At 37.0% G+C, this 22,935-nt stretch overlaps 1 protein-coding gene across 7 annotated transcripts in view; it reads left to right on the top strand.

Annotated features, from left to right (window-relative positions):
• The window catches only part of ATP2B2 (ATPase plasma membrane Ca2+ transporting 2), a 360,194-nt gene that overhangs the window by 258,883 nt on the left and 78,376 nt on the right, over nt 1-22,935 (top strand). For all 7 annotated transcript variants that reach the window (XM_018084874.1, XM_029964651.1, XM_018084876.2 and 4 more), the window contains 5 exons: nt 4,761-5,018; nt 5,986-6,111; nt 11,959-12,084; nt 15,444-15,536; nt 21,382-21,423. In XM_018084874.1, coding sequence (XP_017940363.1) covers nt 4,761-5,018; nt 5,986-6,111; nt 11,959-12,084; nt 15,444-15,536; nt 21,382-21,423 — 645 coding nt within the window. The remainder of the gene's footprint in view (nt 1-4,760; nt 5,019-5,985; nt 6,112-11,958; nt 12,085-15,443; nt 15,537-21,381; nt 21,424-22,935) is intronic.

The raw sequence follows: 22,935 nt of genomic DNA on the forward strand, positions 1-22,935 counted from the left end.
TGGGGCTGCAGGGGGTTGTTGTGGCCAATAATGAGTAACTGTGATGCTTTGCAGTATTTTCCCATTCTTTTTCTCCTGAATCCTCCTTACCTTTGGATTTTATCTTCCTTTCATCTCCCTTGTATAGAAAACTTTTTCAACAGCCTTTGCTGGCCTATTTCTGGTCCAATTTTAAGCTTTTAAAATTCTGTTCTCCTTCCACAAGGTTTTGGAAGCGTCCTTTCAGGTATTTTATGGGCACAATCACCTGAGTCTCTGTTTGTATTTCTGAGAGTTCTTTGAGGCTGCCCTTTCAGGTCCTCCCACTCCTCTGTGGGGGTTCAGCTCACCTGTGTGTTCCTGCACACCTTTGGGATCAGCTGATCCATTTTATGGTTTCACCTGCTTTTTCTATGCTGAAGGAGTCCCAGCCCTTTATGTTCTTGACTTGCAGTCAGATCTTTAGCATCAGCTTTAAACCCTGTGTGCATTTTCTGTCCTGTGACAATGAGACTTTGAGGTATGACACACATGGCACTTGTTCAGAGTTATGGGAGAAAAGAGCTTCATATTCAAAACTTGCTTACTTCTCTGGAATTGGGTTTTCTGACAGATAGGACCTGTGTTAAACACAATTTAAAATGAGTATATCACAATTCACTGTCTTGGAATAAAACCCTGCCAAAACCCACATATGCAAATTAAAAATTCTTTTTTGATGCTTTCAATCTGTGCATTCCAGTAAAGTCTCAGGCATATTTTTGGATGACATTGAGAACCCCGTGCTATCAGTGAAAGCAGAACAGCAATCTTAGACCCTAACACAAGTTTTTAAAGCTTATATGAGCATTCTCAATAGACATTAGATGCTTTAAACTGTATTTTGCTACTTAGGTATATTATTATGTTGTCTTTCATGTGTCTTAATTATATTTCTTATTTTCTCCTTATCCGTAAAGTCAATACTGGGTCATTCTTGGTACTGCAATAAGACAGTATAAGTGGATAATTGAGTAATATGTGTGGTTTTTCCCCCTAGAATAAATACAGTTTCTTCCTGTAAATTCATGGAAGCCCTTCTAGAATTTCTAGAAAACCTTGTATGCTATAATGGCAGAAGAAAAATTAAAAACCTATTGTTTTTCTTACATATATAAGAAAACATTTGACAGACTTAGACCAATGGAGGTGCAAGTTTCCTTTTTTTCCTCCTATTAAAAGTGAGTACTTTCAAAATAGTTTTAAAGCCAAAACATAACATAGGTCAAGAAAATGTTTCCTGACAGATAGGTCATCTCCTGAAGGGCAGGTTGCATTTTAAAATCCTGAAAAGAATCCATTCTGAAACTTTGCTATTGTAAGAACCAGAGGGTTATTTACTAGAGTTTGTTCCTGTAGCAAGAACAATGTGCATTAATTTATCTGGTATTTTTATCCAATCATTTCTGTAGGACTGTAAAAAGGGAAAATTTTGGGAAAGTCTGATGATCAACTTGGTGAATCATTTGGAGAGCCTGGTTTTAGTTCTATTAGGCCAGAGCCACAAAAAGAGCAGTTTCATATTTGAATTATTGTTACAAATCTTAGATACTCCAAAGTCTTGCTCAGCTGCTGCTTGAATTGGGAGGTATCTGGTCCTTTATATTCAAATTCCTCATGTAGCTGAAATTCTGCTTCCTCTAAACCCAAAATGTACTGAGAAGGAAGTGCTGGGCTCTGCTGGCTCTCACTCCTACACTTTCTTCCTCCCTTTCAAATACCTCTGCTCCACCTGAATTTATCAATGTCAGATTGAATGAACAGAAAAGAAATAAAATGCATTAAAGGTTTTGGTTTGTTTGGGTTTTTTTGTGGTTTTTTTTTTTTTTTATTGGGTTATAGAGAATTTTTTTAGGATTTTAGAATTTATAATCATAAATTATTAATCAGCGTGGAAGCTCATCAAATTTAGGGGCTGTTTCCAAGAGCTTGATCTCAGTTCAGTTTGTTTTCTTCAGATTTTCTTCCATTCTTACAACCATTTTTCCCAGCTGTAATAAAATAAACTTTTTCAGCTGAAGGGTGAATTATGTTCTTTGCTTGTGCATAATCTATGAGGTATCTATGGGTAAACACGATTCCTTTCATCTTAATGGTAACATCTTGTATTATTTGCATGCTTTGTGATGCTATTTGTGTTGAAATGGAGATCAGTTCTGACAATACACAAACACAAAGTTAACTTTGTTGCTCAAATCAATTAATACTTTTATTTTTTACTTGGTTTTATTAAATCAGTTTTGGTTTTTTTTTCCTGAAGGGGCTTGGAAATATTCTTTTCCAAGCCTTTCCGGGTGCAGTGTGTTAGCCCAGGGTTCAAGTGCACTGTTATTTTGTTTTTCTGACACATTTCATATGCAGGGACCAGGTCTATTGGTTCTTTGGAATAATAACAATTCCTTTCTCAAAATTAGTAGCTTTTTGCTGTAGAGATATTCCACTCAGCTAATATTACGGTGCAGTTTACACATGTCCAGAGCCATAACAGGATTCTTATAACAAAGGACAAAGCACAGCTCGTGTCTTTCAAATGGCTGATTTTTTGGGGGGGTGTGCTGATTCAGCTCAAATTAAAACTTGTGTAAATATTAAATAATATAAGTTCTTGATTTTGTAGAAAATACCACAGCATAAATTATCAGTAATCCATGTGCAGAAATCAAGGCCTTTCAGTGGAAAGTCTGCTACAGAATAAAGTAAATAAATAACCCCCAGTGGAAATGCTCAACACCACCTTTATTGGCCAGTCTGCATGAAACTGGTGTCAGTCAACCTGGACCAAGGGACCACCAGGGGAAACAACATCTCTTTGCACTTTACTACAAGCTGGACTAAATTTTAACCATCTGAAAAGGAAATAAAGTCAGTCTTTGACTGTGGCTGGACCAGGCCACGTTCCTTTTGTGAGAAAGAGAAGAGGAAGTATGCTCTTAAAAGACAGAATATTTTTAATACTTAATTCTAAATGATATTGAATGAAAAATATTGATAGTGAATTCTGATGTTATATTTGCCAAAGCAGAATTGCTTGTACTAGGAAAGCACTTAACACAAACAAGTTAAAAGTGAAACCACTGGTTCAGAAAAGGAATCTAAAATCCAACAGACCAGTGAAGATGATTAATGTTGAACAGAGCAAAGCTGATTAGTGCTTCCCAAAAGTAACACTCTGCTGAAGGAGGAAATTGCAGATTTGATTTTTAAGTTGCATTTGCCACTAGTGTCAAGTAGCTTAAGGTGCTGAATTTACAAAAGGCTACTTAATTTCTTTCTTGAGTGCTATAAAAATGGTTTCTTTAGCGAGGTTCTTGTACCTCATGTGAGTCATCAGTCCAAGGGCATCCCTGCTAGTAGAGCCTCTGCTCTTGGGAGTGGGCTTTGCCTTTCACTCAGGTGAAGCTGAAATGCAAACTGCAGAGAACTTTGCCAAAAACTCCACTTATTTTCATTTTCTGCCAGGCATTTCAGTCTCATCTTTCTTCCTCTGACTTGTGGTAATTTTGTTGTTGTTCATACCCAAGTGTAATTACTCAGCTGGTTAATGAATTATGATGCTTTTGTTACCGGGAAGTCTTTGTAACTTAAAAATAGAAATACAAATTGCTTGTTAATTCCCTCTAGTGACAGGTGACAAATACACTGAAATTAAACCTTAGTCATGGGTGGAAGCGACACGTTTGCTAAGGCACTAAACTCCCTGGTACTTAGGGAAGGTGGAAAAGGGATGGCAAATGTCCACCTTCCTGAAAAATGAGAAGATTTCTCCCTTGGTCCCTCAGGGTGGGAGTCTCTGCTGTCCAGGTTGAGATCTCCTCTCTCCATGGGTTGGGATATCTCTGGATTGAGTGATTTTAGTCCAATATTTCTTTTATGCCTTCTGTCATTAAGGAGGAGAGCTATGTCAGCTTTATTTTGTGGATACTATTTAGGCAGTCTATTTAAATTTTAATTGCATATCGGGAATAAATAATTACAGATGTGTATAAAGTAATTCAGAATTAACAGTTTAGAATACATAGAGTGTATTTTTTAATACTGTTTTACTTGTGACAGAAATAATGTACTTGCAGTTCTATAAGTATGCCACTATTTCTCTGGAATATCTGGAATCTTCTTCTGTAAGCAAGATTGATGAATTTATATCAGGCCATTATTTTTACCCAGTGTTCCCTAATACACTGAAATACTTACATATACTAATACTAATATATAATACTAATATACTTAGTTCATCTCAGTAATTTTTTAACAAGTGTTCCTTACAACTGTGTTTAGTTGAGAACATTTAGAAACTGCGTTGAAAATTATTTGTTGAATCCCTTTTAATTTAATTAGGGCGAGGAGGGGTTAATGTTAATTTAATGCCATTGCTTTGCATTAATTAATGTCTTTCATTGTATAATCCTTCTTGCTCCTTTCAGTAAGTCATCCTTATTTCTGCAGATGCTTCATGGCTCACGTGGAGCCATCAACCCTTCTATCAGACAGCAGAATTGGTGCTTTCTTTTTCCATTGGTTTAGTTTGGGTTGTTCAGCAGAAAAGTTAAAAGAGCTAAAATGTCTGTTGATTTCCTCCTCTTTTCCACAGACATCTCTATTTGTGCTTTCTCTCCATCCTGCCATATTTCATTAGTACTTGGAAAAAGGGGTTCCATTCCTTAACCTTGTTGTCATTTCCCAGCAAGTTTTCCTTGTGATGAACCCGCCCTTCCCTGAACTGACCCTCAGCATTGTCTTTGCAGGGTGTGGTACTGCAACAGGAGGAGCTGAAGATGAAGGTGAGGCTGAAGCTGGCTGGATTGAAGGTGCTGCCATCCTCCTCTCCGTTATCTGTGTTGTCCTTGTCACTGCCTTCAACGACTGGAGCAAGGAGAAGCAGTTCCGTGGGCTCCAGAGTCGTATCGAGCAGGAACAGAAGTTTACTGTTGTCCGAGGTGGACAGGTTATCCAAATCCCAGTGGCAGAGATAGTAGTTGGGGACATTGCACAGGTGAAATATGGTAAGTTCTATCAACTGACTGTCTGCCTTTATGGGCTTTATATCTCCTCCTTTCACTTTCCAGCAGGACAGACACACTTCACGGGAAGTGATTTAAAAGGCAGGGTTATGGGATGTCAACATTTGCATGGCAAGGTAACATTTGGCTGTTAGGGTGAAAGGAGAACCTGATATACCTGCTGTAAAATTGGAGTAGGAAACCAATTTTGTTGTTGTAATCTTCACTTTTTACTGGCCAGGACGAGAACTGGTAGTTCTCTTTCATGAAGGATTTTACACTGTTTGAAATTTTTGGGTTTTATTCAGTTAGGAATAAGAGGAAGTTTTTTGAAATGCTCTGTAAAAAGGGAATTGAGCCTCTGTGCTCACCTCACTTAATAAGCTGCTCCAGATCCAGATGGATCCTGTAAGTTCCCCCAGATCAGATGCCTGATAATTACATGTCATAGGGAATGCCCTGTGCTCCAGGGAAGTGGAAGACTCTTGCAGGAACTCTGTGTACTCTGTGTTTGTGTGACATGGTATTTTCCAGCAAAATGCCAGTTCTGTCAGCCATCAGGTTTCTCCTTGACTTATTTAAGGGCTTCCTGAGAGGGGAAAGGGAAAGGGCAGCTTGACTGTTTATTAGCCACTGTTAATTCCTATGAAGTCTGACAGAGAAACCTTGTCATGAAGAGCACTGCTCCTGCCAAACCTCAGTGATTAGGATGTTCATCCTAGGCTAAATATGAGGCATCCTGATTCTCAGATAGAACTAAGCAAAAAATACTTGAAATACAAACGTTCTTCCCTACAGCATTGCAATACTGTGGCTAATATGGACAGAAACAGTAACAATTCCTTCACTTTTGCTTTAATTTTAATTCAGTTGTTGTTAATCGCGCTTTCATAATTAAAATACTTACGTAATTATAAAAACAATCTTACTAATGCACAGTGGTTTTCCATTACCATGCTCTTACCCAAAGGTGATCTCCTACCTGCTGATGGGATATTTATTCAAGGAAATGATCTTAAAATCGATGAAAGCTCCTTGACTGGAGAGTCAGACCAGGTCCGCAAATCTGTTGACAAAGACCCAATGCTGCTGTCAGGTAAATCACTGCTGAGTTATCTTGTGTGCTCTGCTTTGTCCATGTTTTGTTTTGTCTTCATTTTCCCTGCCACGAGGTTTCGGTAACCCAGACACAACGGATGTTTTGCTCACAGACTTGTCTGTTTGTCATTTAAATGATGTTGTTGTTTCTTGATGGAGGGCAATTATTTCTGATCACGGTACTTGTAAAGGCAGAGAGTAACAAAACTTTTTTCAGAGGAAAAGGAAAGTATCAAGTAGGGAAATAAAAAGTGTTTTAATTCATTTTGTGTCGGTTTTAATTTAACCATTGAATTTCAAAGCCTTTAAACACTTCTTGTGTATAGTAGGTAAAATAGAAAAAGATACAATGCGTTTGGAAGCAACTGGATATACTAAACCATTTTGAGCTTCACTCCTGTGATAAATTCTAGTTATTTTTAATGTTTGTATTTTGAAATATAATTCTATACAGTAGATCAGTGAAACAATGTAGTTTTTTAGTACTAATAGGTCATAATGAACTCCAGCTGGGATGTGATCACAAAATAACAACCTGCAGATATGTAACAATCATCAATGTGTTATAAACTGAAAAAGTCCTTTTCAAATACTCCAGTTTCTTTGCTATAAGGAGAGAAATTTGTTATTATGTGTTTAATGCAGAGTTAAATTTTTTACCCTTTATTTTTCTTATGTGATTACAGAGGAGGTGTAGAATTAATGTGATATTTTACTTAACACTGCACACACTTTTGTTCCATACTTACCCTAATAAATTTTGAGTCCTGCCATGTTAGAAAATCCCTGGACTCTTATTTGCTTAGGAAAAGAATTGATGACTTGTGATTCTATCATGGAAGAAATTACCTTCTTCCATAGACACAGTGCAGGATTTAATCCCAGTGCTGATGCACTGGATATTGTTACTCATCCAAAACCTTGGAAACCACCATGTCTTTTAGGGTGGGTTTGACCTGGTTTAAAAATTGATTTCCTATGTAATGCTGATCTAGACCTGTATTTTTATAAAACTTGTTTAAAGAAAAATCCCCAAACCAACCCCCTGCAAAAGCATCAAAGACACCTTATATCAAAGCACCTGAAGACATCAATAAGTTATCTGCGGGCAGACTTTTGGAATTAAGACAAATATTGTCAGGATGTTACTTGCCATTTTCCTCCCTATAATCGTGTCCTGGAAATGAAAACAGTTGAGGTTTGACAGGAAACACTTGAATTACAGCCACAATTTGTTTTGTGAGTCTAAATTTAGTGGAAGACAACCACCCAGAATTGGGAAGTATTATTTTCACCATTGGCACCTGAAAGAGTGTTTTTAATATTCAATCAGCTTCAATGACATAATTAAACTAAATGAGTTTCTGTGCTTAATGTCCTGTTTAATCATTCAGATGGTTGTTTGCTGTACTTGGGAGGCAATTCTAAGAGTCCAAGTGCTGCCTAAACCAGATGGTTCATTTCCATCTGTCCGTGGCACACGGGGCACCACCCAGGAGGGCAGAAACGCCAAAAAAGGCCCTGAGGTACCTGGAACCAAAAGAAGCAGCTTCTCTTCTATAGTTCCACTGCACTTCTGGCTGGAATATTTCCCTTCTTTTAGTTCATTAGCAGGGGTTTGCATGCAGGGTGCAGCACAAGCCACTGTGTAACATCTTTAGCTTAAACGAGACTGTGGTAATGTTCCTTCTCCACGGTGAGTGTGGACATGTATCAACCAAGAGGTGAAGGCAGCTTGGGAACCAAACTGCTGCTCATCTTGAGCCTGATGTGGCCTTTAAATTTGGTACAGTTCAAAGCTGGCAGAAATCCACGAGTCCTAAATAAAGAAGTTTTCAGTGGGAGTCTCAGTATTGCACCCACTGCAGTATTCTGGGGTACCACTTATTCTATTAATTAACATTAAAAATACCTTAGGAGGCTTACTTCTTACACCTTTTTCTCGCAGTTATTTAGATTAATTTGATGAAGGTATGAAGGAGGTGGATAAAGGAGCTCACCTAGTGTAGTTCTACTCAACTGAGGCTGGCAGAACATTACTTCACCCTGACTGAACTTTTAGCACTGTCTGGTTCCATCAACGTGCAACAAGGATTTGAAAGAAAGGAAACAGAGCTTAATCAAGAACAAACAAACCAAAGATATCTCTTGGTCGTGGTGCTTTGTTAGGTCTTGGAAATAAAAAGGAAGCTTAATTAAGGAATTGGGCCAGATATTGCCTGGAACAAAATAGTTCTGATTCAGTCTTAATTCCCTACCAGAAAACCCAGAAAATATTCCAAGCAGAATTTCAGAACCAAGCACCTAACTTAAAAAGTTATGAATTATTTGGATATATTAAGTTATTTGTAGATGAGAATTTTTTTTTTTTCTGGAAAACTCCTTGTTTTCATAGAGGATATTGTGATGGTTGGTTCACTTTATTATTAACTTCAGTTGCCACTTACTAATTGCAGTGACTGAACCAGTTCTTTAGATGCCCATAGAGAATTTTTGTTCCCCAAAAGTTTGCTGGAAGTAGCAGAACAGTATCAAGCTCACAAACTGGCATGTTCTGCTTTGCTTTTCTTGGTTTTTTCCAGCCCTCTTTCCAATCTATTACACCAGTACTATTATTAGATTTGGGAATTTCTGAGTCTTATGTTTAGTTGGATTTTTGTCCGAAAAATATTTGCTGCAATAGGTTCCTGATCCATCTGATCTGTTTCTCTCCTCCCTGGCTAAACTAATCATCTTTTTCCATCTTGGAATGTTCACCACTTATCAACTTTGAATTAAGTACTCTGCATGTTAAAGAATGTATTTTACTACCATGGAGTCTTGAGAGGGAAAGAAGTCAGTGGAATAGGTCAACAAGAAGTTGAAATACAAGCTTATTGTACAGATAAGGGAAAAACATGCAGCCACTCCAGAGTTCCATTTGTATAACAATAGCTGACTGAAGTCACCCAGCCTAATTGTGCATCCAAATTAATGTCATTATAATGCCATTTAAGTGGTGAAATTGCCAGTCAGGTGGAAGGAGGTTCAGCTCTTTGCTTCAGCTCAGGTGGTGAAGAATTTTTCAATAGTACTCGTGGAACATAATCTGGTGATAAATTAATACCTGCTCTCAAACAAGCTTCTCTGTGCACCTCGGCACTTTTGCAAACCTGAACATTAAGGAAAGGTTCAGAAAGGCATTTCTGTTGAGGCATTTTTGCCTTCTCCAGGTGTGCATAGGTAATGCACATTTGAAATGTGGGTGCGTGTTTTCCTAATAAAGCTGGTTTTATAGCATGTGTTATATGCTGAGATAACAAAGAATATGGTTCCAAAATGGGAAATAAAAGACAGAAAAGACACCATTATTTTAAAAAAGGTAAAGAGTCGAGTTTTTTAGGGGTAACACAAGGTAGACACAGCAACTGAATTATATCAGAGGATATCCATCAGGGGTGTGTGTGACATTTTTGGAGGATATTTCTGCCCACCTTTTCAGTCCAATACAGAAGAATATTCCTTAGAACAAAACAGAGCAATACAACCAGCAAGCTCTTAATTAAAATGTATTTTAAATAGTGGCACATCCTAAGGGAGGTTCCTCTGAATTTCTGAGTGAAGTTTCAGAGATTTTCTGTTTTGACTGAACCGGTACAACCAAGGCTGGGCTGGATTTTAAAGATCTTTTCTGTTCCTTTAGGCTTGAATTGAGCTTGGTTTATGGTTTTTTTGTGTGGCCCTGCTAATTTGTATGTTTATTATGTTTTGCTGAAAACAAAAGGCTTCTTAAGGAATCAAATTTTATCTCAGAAAGTCATGGGAACAGTTCTCAATGCACTGAAGAGATCTGATGCTTTTGTTGTTGTTGTTTTGTTTAAATACATCTGGCCATTAGTGCATTTTTGTTTTTATTTGGCTTATTACTGCTGAAATTTTCTTAGTGTTCTGATGAGATATTTGTGCTCTCAAATTAGGCTCAGTGTTGACAGATGTTCTCTCTAATCTGTGTTTCTGTTTTCCTTTTAAGAACATGGGAGATTTTGATTATTTAGAGAAAGATATTTTGATTATAAATAGATAGTTGCATTGCTTACTATGTTCTAGCACAGCAACTTATTGACCACTACTAAAAAAATGGAATTTTAAAAAAAAGTGTGTTGCAAGTGTGTGTGTATACTTATGTAAAACGTTGATCTGTTTAAGGACACATCCATATATCCTTCCCTTTTTCAGCTTTTGAGATAAATCAATAAATTTGTACAGATGAGAATGAACTCAATGGTTTTTTTAAAAAAAAAGGGAGAGAAAAAAGGTCTTTCTATGGCTTTAGTAGATCTGAATGCCTGAAGGGATTCTAAATGAGAAATTAATTGTATTCTTTTGAGTGAGGTGAGGATCTAAGGAGCAATAAGTTAAAACCAAACAAGCAGTACCTGATTTTCTTCTCAAGGCTTATGGTTTGTGTGTTACACTCTATTTTTTTAGTTTCCAAACTATTTCTTCAAATAGAGGAAAGAGTATTTAAAAAAATGCCCAAACCCAGTAAACATCCACTCCTAGTTTACTCTGAAAATTATTGCTTTTTCTCTGTGCTCTCACAAATGCCTTGCACTGAACAGACATAACATAATTTTCTACTAATAAAGAATAAAATATAAAGTCTATTTCAATTAATAGCTTCATCTATCAGAAGTTTCTGGTCATTATATATATTTTTTTTACCTGTTTCATAGGAGCACTACAGATCAGCTTTATATCTTTTAAAATTCACTGCCTGCTAAGGACACGTCCCTTCAAATATTCAAATATTACTTCAATAATGACTTTTCTGTCACTTTTTGATGCCATCCTTGGTGTATTCATACCTGTGACACAGTGACAGGGTTTTTTTACCGAGCTTTCAGTAACTGGCCTTAAATACATGTGATAACAACAAGTTGTTCCATTTCACAATTTATTTATTTTTTTTCAGAAATAGTCAGTGTTCAATTGCATTGACTGACCTTTTGCAAATCTCTGTTATAAAATTTTTCCAAAGTGTAAATCCAAATTTTTTGGATCAGAAATTTCTGTTTTGGTGTGTTTCCACAACCCATAGCTAAAGGTTTCTAAGAGGTTTTCCTTATCTTAGATGCTTTTAACATTTGAGTCAATATACCAATAAAAGCTATAAATAATTTATATAAAATAAAGCAAAAAATATTACTCATAAGGAATTTACTTAACATTACCTAGTTAAACAGAAAAACTCAATGTCCCTGTCAATTTGATTTAGACCAATAGAAATCTCTCATACTGAATTTGTTTTCAGTATTCTTCTTGCTATTTGGGAATCTCCTGATTTAATTCAATATCTCCTTAAATATTTTTTGCTGTGTTGATTTCTCAAGTTTAAAGCCGTAAAATTGTCTTCAACACTATTTTTTCCTGTGCCTGGAAGTCAACCATAACTGAGAAAGATGAGAGAAATTGCACATATTTTTTTTTGTTCATGTAATTGTACAGTCACTGTAATCTTGACTGGAGTCCCTGAGGGACATTTGCAGAACTCTGGAAAAAGATTTCCAAAGTTAACAAGAATTAGCTGTGTGAAGCTAAACTATTATGTTCCAGGAGGAAAACTTGATTACTGACATTTCTTTTAAAAAGGGAATCTGATGTGTTTGGTTCATGGATGTGAGGCCTAAAGCTCACTAATTCTTGCTTGAGAGTAATATACAACAGAGGTTGTTTTAGTTATGTAGTTATAATTCCCTCAGGATAGATTTTTAAAGTGTAACAAATAACTCTTGGTACTGTAATAGATGTCTTGCCTAATTTTATTTTCTTGGAGTTGTATGTAACTTATAATGTATGTTTTCAGGTACCCATGTCATGGAAGGTTCTGGAAGAATGCTGGTAACTGCTGTGGGGGTGAATTCTCAAACTGGCATCATCTTCACTCTGCTGGGTGCTGGAGGGGAAGAGGAGGAAAAGAAAGACAAGAAAGGTAAATTCCACGACACATAAGGATGCTCCTAAGAAAGCTCTTGGCCTTTGTGCAGCCAGAGCTCTCCTCCGTTCTTGACAAATAACTATGATTTTTAAAACTTCCTTTCTTTTCTTTTTTTTCTTTTTGGACACGTTTTTACCATCACATGTCACACAGAAAAACGGCAGAAGCTGTTAACCAATAAATACATTGGATAACAAGATGTTTTTCCAGTGTGAAATTGCAAACTCCCAGGACATAATTAAATCCAGGGGGATCCATGGGCATGCTCCCTTTGCCGTGGCTTCTCTACATGAATCCATGCTCACCTGCAGTTTGCTAGGGTTTGGCTCTTGTGCATTTATATCTATGTAACTTTTTTTTTTTTCAGGAAAAAAACACAAACCCTCTTGGCCATGGAAATAGCTGCTTAGAGCTTCAAAAATAAAATAAAGATAAGATGTGGTTTTTTGCTAGCCCAGCTGTTTAATGTCAGTGACTGACTTTAGAGGCATTTTAATTTCTTAAGGTGTAAAGGTCAAGCTAAGAATAGTAAAAGACCAGAATGTAGCAGTAAGTGTTAGCAGACAGTTTAACTTTCATCAGTTAATGAAATCAAGGAGCCTCTTTAGACTTTTCACCTTATTATAGTGTGATGTCATAATCTACTGCTAATTTATGGATTGCACACTAAATAGAAATATGATTTAATGTCTGTCCTTTCCGGTTTTTGTTCACAGTTGTGTAAATTGTTCTGCTTTCAGAATTTCATTCCAAGTCCGTCCTGAGAATATTTGCCTTTCAGACAGAATTAAGGGCCAATGAATATGGGGAATTTAGATATTTCTGCTCTTTCTAGTGGGTCTCCCTATTAATAGAAAGAAGCAGTCATAGCTTTTCTGAACATTCTACTTGGTATTAGTAGAATAGGATATATAGATAGGAGAGTAGATAGGAATATAGATAGGAAAGCCAAATTCATATGGTTTTCATGGCCTATAGCTTCCATTTCTGAATATATTCAACAAGGGGTTGCCATTGGCTCCCCGTTGCTCTGAGGAAATCCCTTTTTACTTAACCAAAGACTCTGTGAAATGTTTACCATTTCATTTCTGCACAGAAATGCCCAACTCCTGCAAGACACGGGGAGTTCTAGGAAAATTAAAGAGAGAGAGACTGAAAGTAAAAGTCTTTCAAGTCAGGCTAGTTTTGAACAGTATCTTGGAGTTTGTTCTTGCTGTAGGAGAAAGGCTTCCATACCCTTTGAGATCTGGCAGCATCTGCTCTGGTGGTGCCTGGGGATACTGTAGGTGAGAAGGAGCAGCTTCAGTCCCTGTCTGATGAGGGCAACTGAGCTCCTTGGTTTAACTGGGCTGGACTCTGGATGTTACTTTGCTCAGGACACTGGTGGTTCCCTCAGGTTTTATTGGGGATAGCCTGGAAAAACAGGGAAAAAGAAATCAGGGGTGGCAGAGTAACACAGTATAGTCATAACTCACAACCCAGGGACAGAGATTTTTACAGAGACATGTTGGAACTTTGGATGCAGACACTGAATCTAATATAGAAAATACATAATACAGAAAATTCCTCCACGTTTTCTGGTGCTGCTGGCAGCTTGGTGCTCGTGCAGAGCTGGTTGTGTATGGAGACCCAAACTCAAATAACACAAACCTACAATTCTCTGAAACCCTGCCAGTCCTAAATGCTTGTTTTACTCTGTGTGGGGTGTGTGCTTTTATTGTTCATTAACATTGTGTAAAAATCATCATTCAGGTGGGAAACAGGAGGACGGACAGCAGCTGCCAGGTAGAGTAAAGAACTGTACCATATCAAACAGAAGGCTGAGGCTTTTAGCCAGTGAGCTTTGGTGCAAATCAGGGGTGAACTGCTGATTGAAATAATTGTCTTCGAATCAGTCAAGTTTAAAATTAAAGAGTGATTTCGAATCAACAGGATTGTCGGTGGCAAATCATTTTAGTATGCACGCATCGCTGGTGTTGCAAATCTTAATGCTGAGTCTGAATAATCAGCCATTCTCCAGAAGTAAATTACAAAGTATTAAATGTTGGAGTCCATGATTTGCTGTGAGCAGTTCATGCTGTGCTGGTTAGTGTGGGCAATCAAATGGAATGAAAAACAAGCCCAAGCAACAGGACCAGTTGAAGTCAGTTGGCATCACAGTAATCAAATTTGCAATTGAAATGCTCATGAATGCACTTACCCAGGGTGTGTTTTTAAATCCTCTCTGCTGTTTATTTTCTCCTCCCAATTTGTCCTTTGTAAATAAAATCAGACCATTTTTCTGGAATAACAATCCAGTACAGTGTCAAACAGTCCCTGTGGGGCAAGTGCTGAAGAAGTTTGAGGGTCTCAGTCAGGGTTCATTGTAGGACTTGTGTTCTATTGTGAGCAATTTACCAACAGAAACAAAACAAAATTAGTTTTATCTGTTATTTGTAGAGACTAATTTTCCCAACTCTGGTATAAAAAACATAATAAAATGATGAAATATTCCTCTAGTTTTACACTTTCCTGTTAGGAAATATTTCTTGACCAATTCCTCTAATATGTGGATAATTACAGAAAACAAAAAGTGTTTGTTTTCTAATACTTTTTTCGTTTCACCACAAACCAGGAAATATGTGACATCCATTCTTTGCATTTAAAACAACTCATTATTCTCCTCAGGGCTATATTTGCCATTTCCATATAAAAGACAAGAAAATTTAACGTTTCTACTCAGATCAATGTGCATATTAACCAGGTGATGGCAGGTCATAGACTGAGCACATGTTAGACTGGAATGTATGTCATGATACATCATAGTGTGCAACATTATATAAAACACAAAATATGTAATGTTAAGTACTGTGTAGTAGTATGTACACATATATAGACACAATGAATATTTTAAATGGCTATTTTAAAGCTACCCATGTATTGTGTAAATTAATTAACTCAAAAGGAAACATTTCAACCATTTTAGTGTTTGCATAACATTGTGCTAAAATACAAAAAATAACACATAAAAGGACTAAAGCAACTACACAACTACACTACTGTGTAGTCAGTTATCATCAACTTTTACTTTGTTAAGTGTTTCTTATTTATTTATTATTATTGTTATTGTTATTGTTATTATTTCATGTCTGAGTTTTTACCTTACTTTGTAACACCTTTACAATGCTATTTTGCTTTTGAAATTTATGTTAATTTAATTTAAAGCTGTTTGATTTAGGAGAAAAAAAAATGCCGTGGATGTTTTTTTTTTTGTTCCGCTTGAACGTTTGGTCATGTTGTTGTTATTATTTATTATTTATTGTTGTGTTGTTTTTTGTTGTTTTGTTTTTTTTTTATCCATTATTGCTCAGTAGATTCTTCCCATCCCTCCTCCCACCCTCCTTCAGCCACAGATGGTGCAGCAGGTGCAAATGCCACTGATAATGCAAATGCCAGCTTAGTCAATGGTACGTCACTACCCCCGGCGTGTCTGATTTGAGAGATTTCTCTCCTGACTGTGTCACATTCCCCCTTCCCTCACAGCCTGAACAGATGTTGTGTGTGCCTCTGATTCCCCTCTGAGAGATCCTGCTCCCTAAATTCTGCAGCAGCTTATCAGAGATGCCACAGAGATGCCCCAACTTGATTCCCACCAGATCAAGTGTGGCAGAGGAAGAAGTAGGAGTTGTGGTCTATTTGCCATTAATTAAAACTGCAATAAAAGGTGCAGTTATGCAAGACTGGCTTCAAAACTTTTGAGTAGATTCACGTGAATTTTCATTGTGAATTTTCATTTACTCGTTTCTCAGCATAGATCTGAAGAGGAAGATTGTGATAAACGCATTATATCCGCTTTTCCTCTGGTGTGGCACTCTCACAAGTAATCATATAGTCTCCAAGTAGCTCTGAGGAACAGTGCTGGGATCAGGAATCTGGCTAAATTCCAACTAACACTGTATTAGGAACAACTTTCGCTGCTTTGAGCATCTGTTCCACAAGCAGCTGAGAAGTTTTGTGGATGTTTGGGTATGCCCTCAGTGATATCCTACTAAGCCTGTCTGTATTTACTTAAACCAAACTAAAATATTACTGTAGTCCATTTTGGCTGTCTCTCAGTACAGGTTCTTCACCCCACTTCGCATGCAGATATTTCAGTATCTCCTAATAGTCTAATTCCGCTATTAAATTGAATTTAATGGGTCAATATTAGTCTAGGCATCAGCTGTATTTTTCTGCTAATCAGATACATGAGTCTTTATTTGCCATAGAAACCTTTCCCTCTTGTGCAGAGCCAAAAATACTGACAAAAGTAACTCTACTTTTCATCATGTTTGTGATGGAATTTTTTTTTCCATGCAGGTCAGCAGTCATTGCTTAATGCACATAAATGAGAGTTTTTAACAGAAATACCAACTGCTAAACAAGGACTAAGATGTACTAGTGCAGTGTCTTATTTAAAGCAATTACACAGGAAACATTTGAACCTATTTTGAAATATTTTTGTTATAATTTAAAAGAAACATGTAACCAGATTTAAAACTCTACTCCTGCACAATGTGGAAAATTAGGATTTACTTCCTACATCTCATTGCATGACAGAAATCTCCATCATCCTGGTTCCAGATTCCTCAGGGTCCAAGAACCGGGAAATTAATGATGAGTGTTTCATTCTTCATTGATGTGAGGGTGGGGAGGCCCTGGCACAGGTTGCCCAGAGAAGCTGTGGCTGCCCCATCCCTGGAAGTGTCCAAGGCCAGGTTGGACGGGGCTTGGAGCAACCTGGGCTAGTGGAAGGTGTCCCTGCCCATGGCAGGGGGTGGAACTGGATGGGCTTTAAGGTCCCTTGGAACCCAAACCATTCTGTTATTCTATGAATGGTTTTAGGATAATTTTACTTATGAGTGTAGAACAAACATACACATACAGAGTCTTCCCTCCCTCATTCCCATTGGATCCTGCTGTGTTTCTGCTCAGTCCTGCAGAGCACTGAGTGAGGCCCCTTGAGGAGAGCCAGTGCTCAGGAGGTACAGGATGAACCCTGTTCAAACCCAGCTTTCAGCAAGCTGGAGTTGCCTGGTAAATACCTGTTGTGTTTGGTCTTAATGCCTTGAACCTAATAAGGAAATTGAGTTCCAAGGGATATTAAATCAGTGTCTGAAGTATGTGATTTCCTATCCTCTCTCCCATCAGAAACAATGGTTACTGTCCCTGTTTATCCTGGAGTTGAGAGATGCATCCTCACTGCTTTTCAGTGCACAAAGGGTAGAAGGCAATTTTTTTGTGCAGCTGATTTGGTTTGGCTTGTGAGATGAGGCAGTTCAATTAATTCTGCACATCTTTAATCAACATGGTTGAGGTGTGATGAAACTCATCCACAAATCCAAAAAAGCCAGACCCATATCAGCTACTGTACCATTTTACCTAAAGTCTAATGCCTTTGTGCAGAAAATACCATCAAATAAGAAAAGCAAAATTATATACTTGAATAAGTATCCAGCTCAGGAAATGTTTGTTACTTGAAAATCAACCCATTACCATTGCAGATAAAATATTTTTATTCTTAGTTGTCAATAGACAATTGACACAAAAAAAGTGTTTTGTTTTCAATCAGTGAGCCTATAGTGATAAATTCATATAGTTTGTGACACAGCCCATGTATTGAAGGAACTGTTATAAATTCTGTTTTGTTCTAGGAGTTGAGATCAAAATATATCAAAATTTTTGTTGGTCTCTTTGTTAAAACTATGGTAAAACTATGAACAATATGTTCAGTTTTTAAAGGGTTACAAGTTTAGGTTATAAGCAGAGCAGAAAATTTTGCAGAAAGGTAGTAATACAGGAAAAGTCACCTAATTTTAGAATATTATATTTAGTAAATGTAATTTTAAAAAATGAAAATCTGGGAAGCAGCAATGATTGTTTACAGCTTGTTTATCCCAAATTTGATTTCCTTCCAGTAGAGCAAATTGCCCCAAATTTGTTTTCCTTCCAGTCGAGCACAGCCACCTTCCTAAATCAGGATTTCCGTGGTGGGTTGTTTGGGTTTTTTTGGTATTTGTATGTCAAAGAATTTTCTACCTTAAATATGTATTCAGAAAACATAGAAACGGTATAGAAATACCATGCCATACACAGAGAAATGTCTCAGCTGAAATATTTTGTGTCTCCTGTAAATTCCTGTGTATGTACTGAACTACTGTTCAGTTCCTGCAAAGCAATTTGCAGTTCTCATGTATTTTAGAATATTTCCTGAAACTTTAAGTGAAGTTATTTAGTGAGTGCAGAGAAGAATTAGCTAACATTTTCTATTTGAAAGAGTGGAATTAGACTTATTCTTCTGTAATGAACCTCTGTTTTACCAATACTTTGGCTCTGCCCTCCCACTGCGTGGAAAAATTCCTGATGATCCACGTCAGACTCGTTTGATGTCCCTTTGCCCCCCTATCTATATTTGCAGCATGTGCCTGTTTTTCCTTGCTGCAGAGTATAACTGGCTTGGCACAGCGAGGGCTCTAACTCATTTTCTTGCAAGATGAGACATTTTGGAAAATCACGGTAGTATTTTATATTTTTTTGTTCCATCACAGCACGAGAACGTAACTCCATTCTTTTCTTTGGTTTATTCTGAGCAGTTCTCCCAAGTTACAAACAATTTCTGGTGCCAGCAACAGGTCTTTGTTATTTTGTCCCATTGGCTCTTCATAAAGAGCTGAGGTAGGTAAAGGGGAGTCTTTTCTTTGGAAGTAAAAACTTAGGCAGTAATGATGCCCTGAGTTCTTTCCAAAAGCCAGAAATTGCAGTAAGGCAAAGACAACGTGCATAACATTTCATATTCAAACTCAAAACCTTCAAAGCAACTGCAGAATACGTGTTATATTAGGAGGCTCTGAATTCCGTTCCAAATTTTCTGATTTTTCATCCTTGCTTAGAAAAGTGATAAAAATAAACTCAGATTTCTCCAGCCCAAACACTGCTCATTTTACTTATTATTCAAAAGCAAAAGGAGGAAAGATTTGCAGAATTATGTAAAAATATATTCTATTTTTGAAGATGTTTTCCACATAATATTATTAAAATATTAATAAATACTAAATATTTTAAATGTTTCTAAACCACACCCAAAAAGGGGGAGCATTTCTGGTCCTGGCACTGCCTGAAAGGAGAAAGGATCTCTCAGCAGTAGTGATTCTATCACCTCTATTTCTGTCTTAATTTCTCCCTTTGTTCATAATTTATAGCAAAGTGTAGCCTTAAAATTCTTTGGAACAGAAGGAAATAAATGCTTTACAGCATTCTTTTCTTTATCATAACTACCCAAATGGCCTATTCTTTGTTATTCTGTCCAAATAATTGAACTATAATTCTCTGTGGTGACTTTCCCCTCCATCCCTCAATAACCTAAATGCAGTAGGGTAAGAATATTAAGAATATATTTTTTAAATACCTAAGTTTACATTGTTGTTAATGATTGTTTATTTTGTGTACTGGTGTTTTTACATCAATTGATAATTATGACAACCCTTTTAAATAGCAAATATACATCCCAAAGTTACATACTTTGATTTACATAGAAAAATAACCACTGTTTTGGCTTTGCCAGTTATGAAAGTCATGTTTGGGTTTTGGTGGTGGTTTGTTTGTTTTTTTTTAAAGTTGAAGGTTCTTCAATTATACTTCAAGGTTTTGAATTGGACTCTGCACGGGGAGCTCCAGAGCAGGACATGGAGCAGACTGTCTGCTCTAAATTAATATTTTCCACTTCCTAAGGAAGGCTTTATGCTCTAGCCAGAAATCAGAGTCTCCAGAGATGTTTTATGTCTTCCAGTAACTTAATTAAAACCCCTTCTAAGTAAAATAGCCACTAGGCAGGTACCAAATCCAACCATGCACTGTATGGAAAGATTTTATCGGGAATTCCGCTGTGCAAAGGAACTTGGTTTAGCTCAGGTTCACAGACTCGTGTTTTGTGCCAAAGCATAAGGCTTTGGGAGACAGATACTGATGTTTTAAAAGTCATGTTTTAGCCAGAGTGGGGATAGAATCAGAGATATGGACCAGCAGTGGGTGGTAAATGCTTTCCTCAGTGATGATTAAAGGTCACGAGATGCCCTTCCCTTGGCTGCAGTTCTGGGCTTTGGAGTTTTTCCATGTGACCCTGGGGCCTGTTTGTGGCAAATTTACCACTGATTTGGCCACTATGGATCCTTTTGTGAGAAGGCTGTTTTTAGTGCTCTCCCATTTAGTGAAAAGACAAACGTGCAAGAAATTCAATTTTGCTTCTATTTATTCCCGGCGGAGAGTGAAAAAATTCATATATGTGGAAGTCAGAAGGGCAAGATCTACCTGCTGTCACATTTTTTAATAAGTTCTAATGATACATTTCTTACTAGAATGTGACAACAATCCTGTAAAGGTGTTTTAAATTAATTTTCCTTTGCATTATTTTTTATTGTGCATTATACATAACCACAAAAATAGACCCTTGTCCATGCTGATTTTAATATTTGTAAAACTTGAATAGTCTTTTCCATAAATTCATGTATTACTGTGGAAGTTTCATAAGGGATCCCACCAAGAAATTTGGAATACATTTGAAAAGTTTTAGTTGTTATTCTGAAACAAATGACTAAGGACTTTAGTGTAGTAAAACTCTATGTAACTAAAATGTTAAATTGGAAATTACAGATGCACTTGGTAGATCTTTCTTTAGGATAAATCAGAATATAGGATGAACCCCTGGCACTTCTATTTACAGAAGTAATTTGCTAAATAGTACAACCAATTGAGGAAGATATAATCTTAAAATCATATCTGATTTACAATTTTATTTATTTTTATATATATTAACACTACTATTTCTCTGTTGTCTCAGTTTGCTAAAATAATGAATTTGATTCTAGAATACATTAAGAAAGTCACACTCCATGCTGGTGTACCACAATTATACCTGCCAATTTTTTAACTCCCAGCCCTCTGAAATATCAGTTCAGGAACATTATTCCAATTCAGATTTCCACTGGATTCTCTTTATTAGTTTCACGCTCTTAAATAATGCAAGTTCCTCAGAAATATTTGCTGAGTATTTAGTATTTAACATGTTAAAACACTAACTTTGAATGCAGTTCCTTGGTGTGCCCAGCTAAGTTAGCCATGCTTCTAAGTGAACATATGGAAACAAGGGATCCTGACTAAGTCCCTGGAATGTGTTCGTGGCTTTTGTCTGCCCATTTTATTTGAATTCCCATTTTCATGTTCTGTCTTGGGTGAAGATTGTTTACTGTCTGTTGTCTGTTGAAATTTTTCATCATATAGGCAAAATGCAGGATGGGAATATGGAGAACAGCCAGAACAAAGGTAATCTTCTTTCATATTAAGGAGGTTGTGGATTTTATTTTTAGCATGTAGTTCAATTCTGTTCAAAAGTCAAGTGAAACCCTGTGATTTGTGCTTGTGTGTGAAAATGGCCCTTTTGTTCAAAGAGAATGTTAAAACACAAACCCTAAACAACCAAACCCAACAAAAAACCTACCAAAGAGATTGTAACTTTCAGAAGTTTGATGTATCAGACCTTCAGGATAGGACATCAGTATTTTTAAGATGCCATTTGTAGATGTTACTTTCATCTCACGAAGCTCATTTGAATTAATTTTTCCCGTGGAAGTTATGTATGCTACGTATTGTTAGTGATTTTCCACCCCAATTTTTTTATGTCTCATCATCTTCTGTGTTTAATGGTATCATATGGACATATTTTCTTCTGCAGGGACAGGGTAAAGCAATAACAAAAGGAAACCTTAAAGCCCAAGGGTTACTGAACAATGTAAAAGGCAATCATAAGGATAAATAACAGGAAGAATAAGAATCTTAGGAGTTTCTTATTTAATATACAATTTCAGGAAGGCTGAAACAAATATTTTGCTTTCTCTGAAGCAAAGTCATGGTTCCTTTTTTATTCTATGAGACACAGCTCTCATGAGTTCTTTGAGTTATACGAAATTAAGTGATAACTTTCTCTTCTCAGATAATGCTAAAGATTGCAAAGGTGATGGATCAGAAACTAAATAGATAAATTCAGTTGTTAATGGTATAAAACTACCAAATATAATGCTATTAAATGAATAATCACTGGGGTTAGATAGACAAATTAGATTTCCAGGTCAAATAAGCATGGTCTTGTACAATCTCTTCATGAATGTCAAAGCAAAGCTATTTCATTTCATTCTATTTAGTTTATTGTGTTCAGTACAAAACAGACACATACACATATATAAACTGCAATGTCATTGCTTTTAAGAAACATGCTACTTAAATAAAGTTTCCTTGTATTAGCATTCTTTCAAGAAAGGATGGTTCAGCTCTGAAATGCTGTGTGCTTTTTGTGGGACAGTGATGATTCCAGCACCATCAGACCCCCATGGATCAGTCACTTGAGCACGGAATGCCAAGGAAACTTTATAATTCTGGTATTATCTAGAATAGTGGTTTGCAGAGTGTGGTCCCCTGGTCACTGAGGTGCCTGTGCAGCCCAGAGAAGGGAGCACGGATCAGCTGTGGAACCACATCACCTTCAAAATGCTTTCATTGGAAGTGTGATTGTAAGGGTGCATTGCATTCTGTGACACCCCAAAATTTAGAGGAACACAAACCATCTGAGCTCTGCTATTCTAGGAAATCCTGCAGTGCTGACACGCTGGGACTTGCCAAGCCATTTGCAAGGCATGGAGTGATATATATGTGTATAACACAGAGTGTCCAAAACAACGGATCGACCCAATGGGTTTCCCGGTCCTTGACCGGTTGTGCCGTGGATGTGCTTGTACCCCAGGGGTCCCACAGGGCACCTGCCTGACCTGGGACTCAAAGGTC

Source organism: Manacus vitellinus, unplaced genomic scaffold (assembly GCF_001715985.3).
Source record: "Manacus vitellinus isolate BGI_N305 unplaced genomic scaffold, ASM171598v3 scaffold_77_pilon, whole genome shotgun sequence".
Lineage (NCBI taxonomy): Eukaryota > Metazoa > Chordata > Aves > Passeriformes > Pipridae > Manacus > Manacus vitellinus.